General features: G+C 46.6%; 1 protein-coding gene across 3 annotated transcripts in view; it reads left to right on the forward strand.

Moving 5' to 3' along the window:
• Positions 1–15,912, forward strand: part of SDK1 (sidekick cell adhesion molecule 1) — a 683,598-nt gene that overhangs the window by 570,946 nt on the left and 96,740 nt on the right. For all 3 annotated transcript variants that reach the window (XM_019494663.2, XM_014610818.3, XM_019494664.2), the window contains exons 23-25: positions 2,905–3,014; positions 7,346–7,496; positions 9,301–9,538. In XM_019494663.2, the coding sequence (XP_019350208.2) occupies positions 2,905–3,014; positions 7,346–7,496; positions 9,301–9,538 (499 nt within the window). The remainder of the gene's footprint in view (positions 1–2,904; positions 3,015–7,345; positions 7,497–9,300; positions 9,539–15,912) is intronic.

Raw genomic sequence — 15,912 nt, forward strand, 5'->3', positions numbered from 1 at the left:
CCTCAACCCTACTTTATCAGACCAGACCCAATTTTCAGGCTTCCACTGCTGCCATCTTAGTTCCCAAGGCAGACTTCTCATTTGTTGGTGTCTGTCTTTTAAGTCTTGATTGTACTTCATAGATTTCATAGACATTAGGGCTGGAAGGGACCTCGGGAGATCATTGAGTCCAGCCCCCTGCCCCAGGGGCAGGAAGTCAGCTGGGGTCACAGGATCCCAGCAAGATAAACGTCCAAATGTTTCTTAAAAGTGTCCAGAGTAGGTGCTTGCACCGCCTCTGGTGGCAGTCTGTTCCAGGTCTTGGGGGCTCAGACTATAAAGAAGTTCTTCCTTATGTCCAGCCTGAAATGGTCTTGGAGAAGTTTGTGACTATTTAACCTTGTCATCCCATGGGGCGCTCTGGTGAACAGGCATTCCCCCAGGTCCTGATGCACACCCCTTTTATACTTATAGGCAGCCACCAGGTCCCCCCTGAGCCTGCGGTTTTCCAGGCTGAAGAGTCCCATGGCTCTTAGCCTTTCATCATAAGGCCTGTTTTCCTGCCCTCTGATCATGTGTGTGGCTCCTCTGGACTCTCTCAAACTTCTCCACATCCTTTTTAAATTGTGGAGCCCAGAATTGGATACAGTAAGCAAGCTGCGGGTTTTTCTTCCCAAGGTGATGTACCTTGCATTTTTCTGAGGTCAAGGCCATCAGGTTTTCATCCGCCCATTTTCCGAGCCTATCAAGGTCGGCCTGGATCACCATCCTGTCCTTGGGTGCGGATGCTTTACCCCAGAGTTTGGTGTCATCAGCGAACTTGGTCCAAGGGTGAAGCCTTGGGGGACCCTGCTGGTCATGGTCCACCACAATGATTGACTTCCATCAACTACGACTCTCTGGGTCCAACCTTGAAGCCAGTTCCCCAGCCAGCAGACTGTGATGTAGCCGAGGCCACAGTCAGCCAGTTTTTCTATAAGACGATTGTGGGATACCAGATCAAAAGCTTTTTTAAAGTCAAGATATATGACCTAAATCTCTTCTCCCTTGTCCAGGTGATATGTCACCTGGTCATAGAAGAAGATGAGATTGGTCAGGCAAGACCTACCCGCAACAAACCCGTGCTGGCTTTCCATCAAGAAGTCGCCTTCAGTCAGTTTGTCAAGAATGCTTTCTTTGATGATTTTCTCCAAGATCTTCCCGGGGTGGAGGTCAGGCTGATGGGCCTGTAGTTCCCCAGATCTACTTCCCTCCCTTTCTTGAAGGTAGGCACCACATTGGCCTTCTTCTGGGGCATTTCAGCTGAGCACCACCAGTTCTCAAGGATCCATGCCAGTGGCTGAGCTATGATGCTTGCCAGCTCCTTAAGTACCCTGGGATGTAAGCTAGACAGCTGACTTGAGAGTGTCCAACCTCTCAAGGTGTTCCTGCACATGGTCAACATTGATGTGGGGTAATAGTTCTCCTTCATCCTGGCCATCCCATACCATATTGGGCAGGGCTGTCCCTTGGGGCTGGTGAAAAACCGATGCAAAATACCTGTTGAGCAAGTTGACTTTTTCCTGGGCGTCGGTTGTCATTTGACCCATCTGGTTTAGCAGGGGTCCAATGTTACCCTTGCTTTTCCTCTGGCTTCCCACATATCTAAAAAAGAACTTTTTATTGTCCTTGATACGTGTAGCCAGTTGGAGTTCAGTCGCAGCCTTGGCTTTCCTAGTTCACTCCCTACAGCTCTGGGCCAGCGCAGAGTACTCCTACTTTGGGGTGGATCCAGCCCTCCATCCATTATAGGCCATTCTTTTTAGACGCAGGAGGTCCACTAGCTCCCTGCAGAGCCAAGGGGGCTGCTATGCCGTTTTGCTGCTTTTCCTCCAAGATGGGATAGACATTGCTTGTGCTTTCAGGATTGCTCCCTTGAGGAGCAACCACTCTTCCTGAACACCCCTCCCCTTTGGGTTGTGGTGCCTTAGGGCCGTGCCAACAAGCCTCCTGAGCTTGTCAAAGTCAACTTTCCTGAAGTCGAGGACTTCTGCTTTGCTGACTGACTTGCCAGCTTTACGGTGGATGGTGAAGGTGATCAGCACATGGTCGCTGTCTCCCAGCTTCCCTTCAATCATTAGGTCACTGATTAAGTCATCCCCCGTTGCCAGTACCAGGTCGAGCAGCGCTTTGCTTCTCGTCAGTCCATAGACTTCTTGAGTCAGATAGAGCTCGTTCACGCGCATGAGGAAGCTTTGCGGCCGTTCGGATGTGGCCGAGTGCTCTTCCCACGAGATGTCAGGGTATGCTTCAGTTCCATATGCCCGCACATGGGATACGGAAAGTGATGTTTTACCGTCCTATCATTATTCTGCCCCTACTAGCACTTCTGTAGCTGAGGGGCTGTGTTCAGCTGGCTCTTGGCTATGTATGGTGATTTAATTAATACAAAGCACCGCATGTAGGAGGGCATGATCTCAGTACAGGACAACCATAAAGGCTAATGATCCTTTGTTCTTTGCCTTCCTTCATTTCTCTCTCTGATTTTCTGGAGACACGTGCTTTGCCCCTTCGTCCAACTAAGTTGATCTGCCTGAAAGTTATTATTATCAACTCTGTTCTCTGATTCAGCTTTACTACTGGTCAAGACTTCTATATTGTCAGTACTCCTAGGCAGTTCAAACATGATTTAACTTCCCTGTTATGACATTTCTCTTTTCTAGATTCTGCCCCAGAGAATCAGCAGCAAAGTCCTAGCAGACATAAGGAAGCCTGGCAGTGCAGCTGTTTCATATGTATCATTTTTACTGCCACAATGTATAAAATAAACAGATGTGGGGGGGAGGGTTTAAGCTATGAGGCCTTCCACCGCAGTGAGGATCAGCATTGTAGATGTGGACGTTACGTTATCTGGTTCATGCTTGTTTTTGCATTTCCAATGCACAGGTTGGTGTTCTTGGAGACGAGGAGGAGTGGGTGAGTTTGTACGAGGTGGAGAATGAGCCTGATGCCCAGATGCTAGAGATACCAAATCTCACTCCTTACACTTATTACAGGTGAGAAAAGCCGGTATTTAAGTGCTGTCCAAATAGACTGGTAAGCTGCAGCACACAGCAGCTCTCCCATTTATAAGCAGCCAGATGCTGCATCATTAGCCGGGGAAGAATTTATGCTTTTTTAAAACCTTCCTTCTTAAACCTACCTGGTTGGTCTGTTTTAATAGCAACTTGCACATGCTGAAACAATTAATCATGCAGCAAAGGAGAGCAAAGCACACACTGACATAGCACGAATATATCCTGAGGCTGAGACTTTTGTCTGTGCGAAAAAAAAGTTGCACCAGTTTAGCTAGAATCAATAGCAATTGATTTTAGTTAAATTGCTGCAAACGCATAATGTCAACATATTTAGATCGCTCTAAGCAGACTTTTATCAGCTTATCTTGATTTGGTAACCTAAATAGGCTTAAGCCTTTGCTTACAGGAGTTTTCCAAATTATAGGCGAACTGATATGTGCAAGCTTTAAATTGATCTAAATGCATCCACCTTAGGGTCTGCACCACTTTAACTCTATTGATTTCTTTTAATCAATTTAATTAAGCTGGTGCAATTTTCTAGTGTAGATGAGGTCTCATAATGGGGATGCTCAATCCTAAAGCAAACGACTTGCATGCAATGACCTACCCATATAAAAACCTTAGTAGGCAAGGACTTCCAGCAGCAAGAGTAGTTGGCACAAGCACCGGCTGTTATCATGTGACTGGGAGGCCTAATGGTCGGTTCAACAGGGTATTGTGAGTAGATAAGCAACAAGATGGAAGCAAAGTAATAAGCTTATTGCTTAAAAATAATTCAGTATCTGTACACAAACCTTCCTGACTTCAGACAAGACCTCCTAACTTGCCCTCTTCAAGAGAAGGCGTTACCTGTTAGTTTTGCAGAGCTGCGAAGATGCTCTCAGGAAGCTCTGTCAAGATTGGGGACAACGGAAGGCAGAGATTTCTAATTTGTCAAGTTTAGGCCATGTATTTTTCTGGCCGTTGTACTCAGAAGACAGAACCCTTTTGCTGCAGAGAAGAGCTCTTCAGTTGAAGAGACCTTGTAACAAATTTATTGAAGGATTAAGTAGCAACAAGTCAAAAACCAGATGTTAGAGGGAAAGTGTAACTTGCTCCGTTTGGCTTCAGTGCATATTTAGCACCAGTAGAAGTTGCATATTCAGCAGGTGATGGGGAATGTAGCCAGAAAAACAACTAACAAGCAAGTATAAGACAAACTGGGGAGCTGTTTTATTTTGCCCTTTTCCATTTATTGCTTTTCCTACTATATCGCTGTTCTCTTTTCCTTCAAGTGTTACACTCATTTTACACATCCCTTGAATACTAAATTGGTCCAGGCTATACAACTTGGCAGTGGTACCCTCTCTACTTCTAACTATTCTTCACACAAATAATTTGCTTCCTCCCCATCCTCTCAGCCTTCCCACCCCCTCCAAAAAATCCAACACCTCACTCCTTAATTTGGTCCATTATATTTTCTTTTTGCAGGAAGTTGGAAAAGGTTTTTTTGTCTTCCTTCCAATGCTGAACAAAAACAGATTTCAACCCCCCACAAATCGCTGCGCAATGGAATTACATTCCAGGCAGCGCTAGTTATTAACTCGCCAAAGAGATAAATCATGAGTGGTAATTATCAGTTAGACTGCATCTTTATCGTCTGAGCTTCTTTTCTACACTTTGTGCCAATGTTTAAGCGTGAAATCAGGGAGGGTGTTTGTTTAATGCATTCCCGTAAATACACGTCCTAAAGAGGTCAGAGCGGATAGATAAACGGTGCTGCGTACGCTGGTGTAACCTTTTCCCAAACTCAGCCACTAGCACCAGAATTCAAGCGTTCAATATGAACAAGTTGGGTGCGTCTAGACGAGCGCACACATGCCTCTTGCCCCGTCTCAAACCACTTTGAGGCGGGGCAAGAGGCATGTGCAGGAATGAAAAAATGTGTGCAGCTTGGGGGGAAAATTAGATCCCTGGATATCCAGGGGTCAAACAGAAACCCAGGGGAAAAAACTGGGTCAGGGCACGGTCCCAGACTGCACCCTAAGGCAACCAGAGGCTCAGTCCTTCAGAGACCCAGAGTGCCACAACGTCTCTATGATTGGCCCTTTCCCTGGTCCTGAAGCATGCTGCCTGCCCGTGCTGGGAAGGCAGCGGTGCAAGCTGTAGGGACCCGAACCCAGCTTTTGCCAGGTAAGCAGAGGGTTGGGGGGCTGGAGGAGGAGGGAGGGGACCTTGGGAGGCTGGAGACAGCAGGGGAACGAGCAGGGGGTTGGAGACAGCCCCAGAGGCATTCCTCTGCTTTCCCCTGCTCTCCCAAGGCTGGAAGCAGCAAGGGAACGTCTCCGTGGCTGTCTCCAGCCTCCTGCTTCTTCCCCTGCTTGTCTCCAGCCTCAGGGGAGCAGGGGAAGGAGCAGGGGGCTGATGATAGCAAGGGAATGTCTCCAGCCTCCTGCTCCTTCCCCTGCTTGTCTCCAGCCTCAGGAGAGCAGGGGAATGCCTGCAGGGCTGTCTCCATCCCCCTGCTCCTTCCCCTGCTTGTCTCCAACCTCGGGGGAGCAGAGGAAGGAGCAGGGGGCTGGAGACAGCAGGGGAATGTCTCCGGGGCAGTCTCAGCCTCCTGCTCCTTCCCGAGGCTGGAGACAAGCAAGGGAAGGAGCAGGGGGCTGGAGACAAGCCCCTGGAGATAATCTGGATACTTCCCCTGCTCTCTCCAGTTTCCTGCTCGTTTTCTGCTACTGCCGTTTGGGGGGGGGGGGGGGGGGGGCTGGCTGGGAGAGCAAGTGGGGAGCTGGGGGAATGAATGGAGGGTGGGGGGAATGAACAGGGGGCAGGGGGAATGAGTGGGGAGCAGGGGAATAAATGGGGAGCAGAGGGAATGAACGGTGTATGGGGGGAATGAATGGGGAGCTGGGGGAACCAATGGGGGTGGGGAGAATGAGCCTCCTGTTCATTCTCCTATTCTCTCCAGCCTCCTGCTTGTTCTCCTGTTCATCTCCAGCCTCCAGAGGCTGGAGAAGAGCAAGGGAATGAGCAGGGGGCTGGAGACCAGTGTGGGGGTGGGGGAGGGAGCTGTCGCCCCTGGAGGCTGTGTAGGCAGGGTAGTCCATGTGCTGGGGCGGCGGCAGGCTCTGCTCTGTGGGAGGCAGGGGACCATTGGCGATGCGTAGGGGGTGCACGTGCACTGCCTGAGCATGGCGGTGTACCCCGTCAAAAAAGGTGCTGCTGACACTGTCGGTGGTGCCTGTAGGCAGTTGCCGCTTGCCACCCCCACCACCTGCTGCCAGTGGTGTCTGTGGGCAGTCAGCGATCATTGCTGGCCACTGTTGTCACTGCCAGTGGTGTCTGTGGGTGCTCGCCGCTCTCCACTCCTCCCCCCACTGCCGACAGTGCCGGCAGCATCTGCAGAAGGTCTCTGCTTACCACTGCCACCACAGTCCCAGCGCCACCATGCCCCACCAGCCGCCGGGGGCATGCAGCGTTCATGCAGGGGACCCACCCCTCCTAAGCAGCCCCCACACCCACATTCCCCCCACACCTACCCACGCAGTCACTCACATTCCCACCCACATCCCCACCCCTTCCCACCTCCTCCTGCAAACCCCACATCCCCCCCATCACACACACACGTGCTTGCATGTATGGACGCGCCTGTTGAGTTGCTACATGCTAACATCAAATATCTGAAACTGCAAATTCCTGCTATGGTTATAACAGGCATGAGTGCCCGAAGTCTACAGCAAGTCTCAACTTCTTTGTGATTTTCTTATGAAACTGCAAAAAGCTTACTCTAATTCTTTCACTACCCTATAGGGACCTCTGCTGTGGAGGAGATCATTTGGAACAAACAGAATAGTTTTTAAGATGTGCAGCCGCATTAAATTACATAATCATTCTTGTTGAGGAAGGGAAGGAAGGCAGTCCACTGGGTTAAATCAGCCTTCTTTGAATTGACCATTGAGGGGAAGTATTGTTATCTGCTATGTTTTTAACATCTGCAGGGAAGCTGGAATAGCCAGGTATTGACATTCTTCACAACACATTCAGACAGGGTGGTACGAACTCTCAAAGTGAAATCACTGTCAAAGTGACATCACTTAGTGCTAGCATAACCTCCTCCAATTTGGTATAATTAACACAAACTCATCGTATTTCCATGCCTGGGTTTCTAATAAAGAGGCTAAATTGGTCTGATTTATACATTTGTGCACCTATGAGAACCTTGCCATCATTGTAGCATTGTAGCAGTGCAGAAAAGGATGACCCCTATGCCCAGTGACTGTTGTTGGAGTACCTGGGAGACTGTTTGCACTATTTTTTTATGCTTTTAGATTCCGGATGAGACAGGTGAATGTTGTTGGCCAAAGCCCATTCAGCCAACCATCCCGTGTCATCCAGACACTGCAGGCACCGCCAGATGTTGCACCAGGGAGTGTTACTGTGCGCACTGCCAGTGAAACTAGCCTGTGGATCCGTTGGGTGGTGAGTTGATATAAACTGGAGAATCTGCAAGAGACACTGATATCTGCCTTGCCTCTGTCTTCCTAGAGGATAAGTCCAAAGTTCATGAATGACTTTTCTAAGCATTTTATCCTAAAGAGCATCAGCAAAAAATACTCTTCCTAAATTGCCATAAACGCAAGGCTTCTCTAAGTGCCAATCACATGATAAACTGTTAAGGAACTAACATTGTAAATGCTGCTTCTAGTTACACTGGTACATGAGATGATGCCTCCCATTTCCAGTTTAACTGAGAGAAGGGTTTTTCCATATATCATGTACATCTCCTATGTGGAGATTGTATCCGTGTGAATAGATTTCAGACTGTGTGATAAATTGTAGAACCAGGTGATTGATAGCAGAGATATTGATAAATAAATTCAGCATGCATCTTTGACTGCCCAAGTTGCCCGTAAAACTGTCTCACTTGTATTTTTAGTATTCCGACTCCCTTCGGGTAGGTGCCTTTATATCACCAGTCCCAAAATGTTTCTTCTTCTGCCTGAACAATCTTGAATTTTCCCCCAGGTGACCTTGCTGTGAAGTTGGGAATGGGCAAGGGCTGTCTCTGCTTTTCTGTATATAAACATATTAGAGCTTCAGAATATATAATCTTGCAGGCCCAGGGGTGGGAGTTGTAATCCATGGAAAGAAGAGACTCCCAGTGGGAGCCACACTTCACTTCCAGTCCTCCAGGAGTCATCACATCGCACTTATGAATGTGCCTTTAGCATGCATAGAAAAACTATGGCATCTTCAGTTAATATGACCCGTCCTACTTGCTCACCGTTTCACCATATACGAGTAATGTACCCATAATGTCGCATATCACATGTTCAGCTACGCTCTATGGAACCACATATGTTATAGCAAAACTAATTCAAAAATATTTTAGAGACTTATAAAACTTCGTCTAAGCCCGTCTTTTATATCCAACCCTTGTGAAGTTAGATTCTTCATTACTATGAATCCTACCACACAGGGTTCAGGGGAGTCACAAATGCAACTAAAAATGACCCAATCTAGCTTTTCCGTATATAAAAATGTCAGTATTTTAAAGTCAGATAATCTCTGCCCCTCAAGCGCTACAAGTGAGTTCTGTGTCCCCTAGGACCTGGGAATTCCTTCTTTCCAACAAAATGAAGTTCCTGTTTCTAGCCCTGCTGGCCCATAGGATATAAACTTTAAAGCTATGAAATGTTAATGCATATCAAAACCCCTCAGTGATCGAGGGCTGAATTTTGCTCATTCTTGGCCTCATGCAGTTATAATTTTAAGGTATTTTGGTAGAGCAGGTGGTGACATTTCTAGCTGAGGTTAATTTTTTTTAAATGTCTGAAGCCGCTCAGGGGGTTGCAATGCTAGAATAAATCCCAGCTAGATGGATTAATGGGCAGAGAGCCCGTGAAGCAGTCAAAGGTGCGTGATAAATGTATTTATCACATAGCTCTGCCATTTATCACTGGTTTCCACAATTTATCATGCAGCTCTGCAATTTCCTGTATTGGCATCACTTCCATGTGTATTGACTAAGGGGTGTATTTGTGTGTCTGTCGGTTTTCCGACAAGGTATTTGGTAACGTGGCACAGAAAAATTACAAGTATATTGCATGCAAAATAAATTTGGTTAACAAATGAAGGGAAAACACAGAATTAACCTTTTCCCCATCCAAAAATTTCTCAATGGCATATTCATTATGTGGGAGTTCAGAGATGTGACGTACGGTTTGAAAAGCATAGACTAGCAACTTGTTAATTCTGCACTTTTCCTGTTGTTAACTGCCAGCCTCTCCCCGATACTCAATATAATGGGAACCCAGAGTCAGTGGGCTACAGGATAAAATTCTGGCGCATTGATCTGCAGTCTTCTGTGCTGATGAAAGTAATCAGTGACCGGCTAGAGAGGGAATACACTATTGAGGATCTGGAGGAGTGGACAGAATATGAGCTGCAAATCCAGGCCTTCAATGCCATTGGAGCAGGACCATGGAGTCAAGTGGTGAGAGGTCGCACGCGGGAGTCTGGTAAGTCACAGGGGAGCATCTGCTTCTGTGAAGAAGGATCTTGGCGCTTGCAATATTTTGTCCTCTTCTTCAACCGCTCTTTCTTGCATATTTACTAAATTTGGAAATGCAAGCTCTCGATCAGTAAATCTCAACCAAGGTGCCACGGTAACTTGGGTTCCTTACGATCTTTTCAAAGGTGTTGAGGTCTGCCACACAGTGTTAGCACTGTTAGTTTTACAAACATGATTCCCAGTCTTGAGATTTCAAACAGAAATCCACACTTGTGGTCTGAGTTCTTTGCAACTTAAAAACTGCTCTAAAGTGTTTCAGTGAAAACAGAGCTGGCATTTTCCATGGGGTTACTTGAGTCTATCCAGGAGTGCCTTGAGTCTAAAAAGGTTGAGAACCACTATTCTAGACTCATTCACATGCAGACACTATACTTTTGACGTACTTTCTTGGGGAAGATTTTAAACAAAATATGTATTTTCCTCTGGTTACCAGTTATCTGAGTGCTCAATGGCAAGTTTTCTACCCACCTATGCAGGTAGCAACAAGCAACTGAGCACACAAAATGTATTGTCTGCTTGAGATAGATATCTGCACACACATGCATACATATACAGATATTAAACCAGTTTGGAGACTTTTAGATACCAGAAGAAAGCTATTTTTGCAATATTGAGAACACAATAAAAAAGCCTGGTAGATCAGTCGAGTAGCAACAGCAGAAGACAGATCTCGAATAACTCATTCTTACTCAGGGAACTTCAAATAAAGCCTATTTCATGGACCCACTTAGATGCCCCTAATATAATTTGGTTTTATGTTGCAAGTGAAGAATTAGATAGATTGCCCCTACTTGAAACCAGTAAAATAGTCAATAATAAAAATAAGGCACTGTTCCTGTGACCCGTGTTTAAACAGGGTTCATATAAGTATTCTTTCATAATCATTTAAACTTGAGTGTTTTCAATCGTAATGCTATCCATTGTGTGGACACGAGTCTGTCCATATGCTGACCATGCCCAAATTACCAGTGAGTGCTGCAGATGCTCCTAGCAGCAAGATTTGGTCTCCTGATACAAATAATTGACCTTTGAACGAACGGAAGGGAAAAAGTTAAAGAAAGGCATCAACATCTTTCTTTAAAATATTGTTTTGTAGGAGCTAGTAATTGGAAAGTTATTGCCAGAGGTATTTTAAACAAGACATATTTGTAATGGAGCTTGAGATAGTGCGACCCAGAATAAAAGAGCTGAGAAGCACTCTGTATCATAATAAAAAGATACCGCATTTCTTTTCTCTATTGCTCTTCAAACAACTCCTTTGAAATAGAATAGATACTGAGATTAACTGATTTCATAAAATCTTGGGATTACAGTGCTCTTGATCAGCATTTAAAGATCAAAGGTTACACGTGTATATTTTGTCTTGCAATACTAAAAAAAATGTCACTTGGCAAGTGATTGTAGGTGGCGGGGGGAATGAAAATTGGAATTGCAATGAGGTAAAGCTGCGACCCATGCTATAAGGACTAGCATTTTTGTTTGTTTCCCGTGTATTTTCTTTGATGCCCATCTTTGATTTTTAGAATAAAGCCACCGGGGCACAACTCAGGGTCAGACATTTGGCCATACGTTTCCAGATGAAGTGGCATAAAAGAAAAAACAAATGTCGGCAGAACAGCATACTGTATCAACAACAAAAGCTTTATCTGATTTGGAAGCAACCTGCCAAGCCTCACATTGATGGCCAAATAGGGCACACCGAGAGAGGTCGAAGCAAATTCTACCTGCCCCTTGGGAATAGGAGCATAATGCTAATATTTACCATTATATGAAGATCTGCATGCTCCAAATACTCTGTACATAATTCTCCCAATATTGATGTGAGAGAAGTCAGTAAGTACATAAGGACCGCCATCCCGGTTCCACAGATCGGAGACCTAGGTTAATTTTGGCCGGGAGGTTGGGTTCTCAGCGTCTGACAAGCAGGTCAAAGACGACCAGTTCAAGGCCACACAGCAGATCAGTAACAGAACTGGGACTAGTATCTTGGTTTCCAGAGTCATAGGTTACGTCCGCATTGCATGCTGCTGGTAATGCAGAAACACTTGAGCACCTTTAAGCCAGCTATCTTGGGTACCAGAAACAGTTTAGCTGTAGTAGTGTGCAGCTCAGCACAGGCTAATTTCCATGGCTGAGGGGTTTCAGTGCTGTAACTACTTACACCATGCTGGCAGCCTGAGAAATGAGGCTGCAAATGCTAAACCAGCCCTGGATGTCAGAGCAGCTGGATGAGACCATAATCTTTATTACAAAGCAAAGCTGCAGCTAGGTGCCACGTTTATTCTAGGCTGCGTGATTAACTCCCAGATAGCTGAGCACACGTGCTAGCAATAAGTGGCACGTCACTCCAGGTGCTCCAGGTTTCTGAAGTACTCCACTCGAAAGAGTTTTGAAGCAGCAGGAGCAGCTGTTTGAAGAAACAGTGCTGAGGGCTTGGCCGGGAGATGCCGCTTGAGGACACCATAGAGGAAAATGAGAAAAGGCAAAAGGGGATACGGTATCCTGTAGCAAGTGTCGAGGATGAATTTGGGCTTCAAAGCCAGACAGACTTTATTGGTCCAAAATGTTTTCATGCTCTGGGAACTTGCATAACTCCTTGGATGTTACTAAGTGAAGCAGTCACTGAATGACAAGCCCCATTTCTAGGCAGGTTGGTACAAATGAGCTAAAATATGAAATCCTGGGAAATAAGGAGCTACCTTCGCAGCGCTAGCACAAATTCAACCTGACTTCGATGTGACTGCTGCTTTTTTAGCACATCATTTCTTGTTTTCATGTAAATCATCTCACATACATCAGCCTATTGTCCTAGTACTTTGGGGCTCCTTCTGCTCTCAGAAAGGTGGATGTGCTTAGCCACTCTGACAAAAATCAGCACGGTCGTGTACCTAGCAGGAGGACCAAGCTCTTAGCCTGACCTTCATGAAGCAGTTAAAGGGCTGAGAAAAAGCATTGTTTGATTGCTGAAGTGGGGCCAGACTCGCAGCTGAACCTGCTCAGTTCAAGAGCAAATTAGATAGCCTCTTGGCTAGGGTGGTTTAGTCAGGGGTGATCCTGTCTTGAACTGGGGGCTGAACTAGAGGACCTCGTGAGGTCTTGCAGCCCTACTCCTTTGATTCAATTGATGGTTTCTAACTTGATAAGCCAAGAGGATTTCATGCTACACCTATGTTATTTTGCCACCCACCTAGCTCTGAACCCTCAACTGCCATTGATATAAATGTACAACCCTAATAAAATCAAAATGGAGATCAAGGTGCAGTGAGGTTTGCCATTCACGAAGATCAGGGGTGGGCAAAATGTGGCCCGGGGGCCAGATGCAACCTGCCAGGCCATTCTATCCGGCCTGCGGGGCCCCTAAAAACTAGAAAATGAATATATATCTGCCCCTGGCTGCCTGGCATGTGGCCCTCGATGGCTTGCCAAAACTCAGTAAGTGGCCCTCCGCCCAAAATAATTGCCCACCCCTGACAGATGGAGAGAAGAGCATGCCCCTTGCTGCATTTCAGGCATGTTTAGGCCTCCTTAGAGGCAGGTGGTCCCCGTGGAATCAGCAGAGGATGGAAATACGCTGCAAAGTCCTGACCTCTTGCTGATGACCAGTGGAAAACACCATCCTCTGCCATTTCTTGTCTGTGGTCCTCTGATGCAGCTGGCAGTGTTTCCAGCTACCTCCACGAGTCCAACAGATTTAGCTTCAGTTTTTTCAAGCCTCTTACTTTGCAGCTTTGAGATTTTTGTAAAACATTGTCATCTGTTTCTGACAATTGATGAAAGACCGATAAAGCGAACCATAAGTTTAGCCTCCTTTTCACTAAATAGAATACACAAACACACGGATACTCATTAGAATAGAAATGCGATCATCAAAAAATAAATAGGATTGCAGCCGCATGCCAAAAAACACACAACAAATAGAGATTTGGGGAAGGTTCGGCACATGCTGTTGCCAATTAGGTGTTAGGCTTAGATTCCTAATTTTCCTGTGGGAAGGGAACATTATTTGTTCTAACCACCACTGAGAGTTGAGAGGATACATTGGTAGCATTAGATTCCCCCTAGCAGTAACTAGAGACCATGCTCATACCCAAAAGAAATATGTCTACATAATGAACATGGCCTCAGCCTCAAATTCGGGAAATTCTGTTTTCTGAAATTCGGGCTATCTTATGACCGTGGACCAAAAAAAGGAAAAGGGCATTCATCAAATAAGGAAAGCTCTCCTAAAAGGAAAATTCAGCACCAAAATGAAACAAGGAGGATAAATGTGGCTGGGAAAAGGGTTCCTTTCCTTTACGCTCACTCTGGTTTTCTCCCCTCCACTCTTTCTCTCTCCAGAAGTGATTCATGTGGGAGTAGCTCTTTGTGAAGATCTGCAGATAAAGTTATGGCAGCCATCCAAAGACATTCATGGCTTCTGGCAGTCTATTTTCCTTTAACATAATTATATCCTTGTGGGGGATAAATCTAGGAGAAGATAAAAAACCACTTCAGTATAGGGGAGGGGGAAAAAAATCGGATTTTTGAATGCTGCATTGTCGGGTTACAGCGCTCTGTTTCGCATGTCCCAACTAATTGGTAACAGGAAAATTGCTTAAAAAATGACTGTGTCTGCGGTTAACCTTCACTGCACAGGAGTGGGGGTTGTTGTATCTTTTTTCAATTTATATTAATTCTCATGTCATATTCATTATCCTGTTCTTGCTGCTAGGAGCCAACCTTCCCGAACAGGATTGCTGTTCCTTCGCTTGGATGGCAGGCAAAGATGTTGCCTTTCTCGGGGAGATTGTGCTCCTATTTGCAATGCATTCAGGACCGATTCAGACCTCCTTCCCCATGTGTGCTTGTGTAGCTTTCCTTGGTGCATGGTCTCAGAAGGCTGGCAGGTGTATTGTTCTCTCAAAAAGATTTTGCCTGTCAGGTATTTATAGGAAAGGGCAGTGGGAAAAAGCCACCAAATTTAATTGCATAACAGAATGGTGTTCAACATGCCCCGAATGTTGGTGGTTGTGCAGCTGTTTTATGATGGCTGGGTAGTTAATGCCAAGAGAATATTTAGCCCCTCTCAGGTGAGTGATGATGAAAGGCACAGTCCTGTTCCAACTGGTAAGTGCTTAAGTGTGACTGAAATCCACACTGCATACCCAGGAAAGCAGTGCAAAATGTAGGAGGGCCCTTCCTCTCCTCACTGCTTTTGAATTATTAGTTTTTAGTTTTGAGGCTTAGAAGACAGCGTGCTACAAAAGTAGCTGGGCTGCTGGATTTTCAGGGACTCGAACAAGGTGGAATAAGATTGCATTTAGGTGCCTACATCTGCTTAAGGTTCATAAGCCTGAACAACAACATTTGGAGAACTAGGACCTTGTTAGACCTTACACTATAAGCTGCACAAATGTTAATCGGCTTAGTGTTGTTCGGCTTTGTGGAGCAGTCACACGGTAAGGCAAAAAACCTGCTGTGACTGTCCTTCACCTGCATAGCTGTGACTTGCCACCAGAGGCTTGGTGAGTGGGGGCAGGACCCAGTCACTGCACCCACCGCTGTGCTGGTTTCAGGGAGACCTGGGAAAGCAGCTTCCCGGGGGCTCTCTGGTTGCACTGACACGGCAGCTCCACACTGAGTGGGACCGCCAAGCTTAAGCCCAGTGTAGAAAAGGTTCAGGTTCCAGTGGTGGCCATGATTCCCCCTGGTGACCATGAGACCCTTGCCCTGCTCCAGCTCTAGGGTGCCCTCCCCTTCTCACTTACCTGCCATGCCTTGATTTACTTCATTGATCAAAAGGGAGGAGGCCTAAGGGCCCTAGGGTGAGCCCCAGTTCTTCTGGCCACCAGCAGATCCTCCCAGACCCTACTGGTCTTGGTCCTACTCCCAGGCTGGTGGGCTCTATTGGCCTGCCTGCGCCCCAGGGCACCTGTAGCTGTAAGGGCTGAACTTCCCTATAGCCGTACCCATGTCTCGCAGGTGTTACTGTACAATCACTCCCTTATCAGGGCCCCGGCCTTCTTGACCTCTTCCCCTTTTCTCTAGCTGGGCCTTCTAGCCTTGGACCCACTTTTCTGCATCTGGCTTCTGGGCTCCAGGTCTAATCTTGATTTACTGCTATGAGCAGGCGGCAGCTCTGGAGCTCACTTGCTCTGAGGGGCCTGATCCTTTTTTCTCCGGAGTCCAGGCAATGCCCACTTCCCACTCCACCACCAACAGGAGCAGAGCTGGTCTAGGCAGTGGTGGGAGGCACTGTGGCTCTGGGGAAAAAAGGATTGGGCGCATTATTGCTCAGGCGGTGCCTGGCCAGCAGCCCAGCTGGCGGGGTGCAGGCTGGCA

The sequence above is a fragment of the Alligator mississippiensis genome, chromosome 13, assembly GCF_030867095.1.
Source record: "Alligator mississippiensis isolate rAllMis1 chromosome 13, rAllMis1, whole genome shotgun sequence".
Classification (NCBI taxonomy): domain Eukaryota; kingdom Metazoa; phylum Chordata; order Crocodylia; family Alligatoridae; genus Alligator; species Alligator mississippiensis.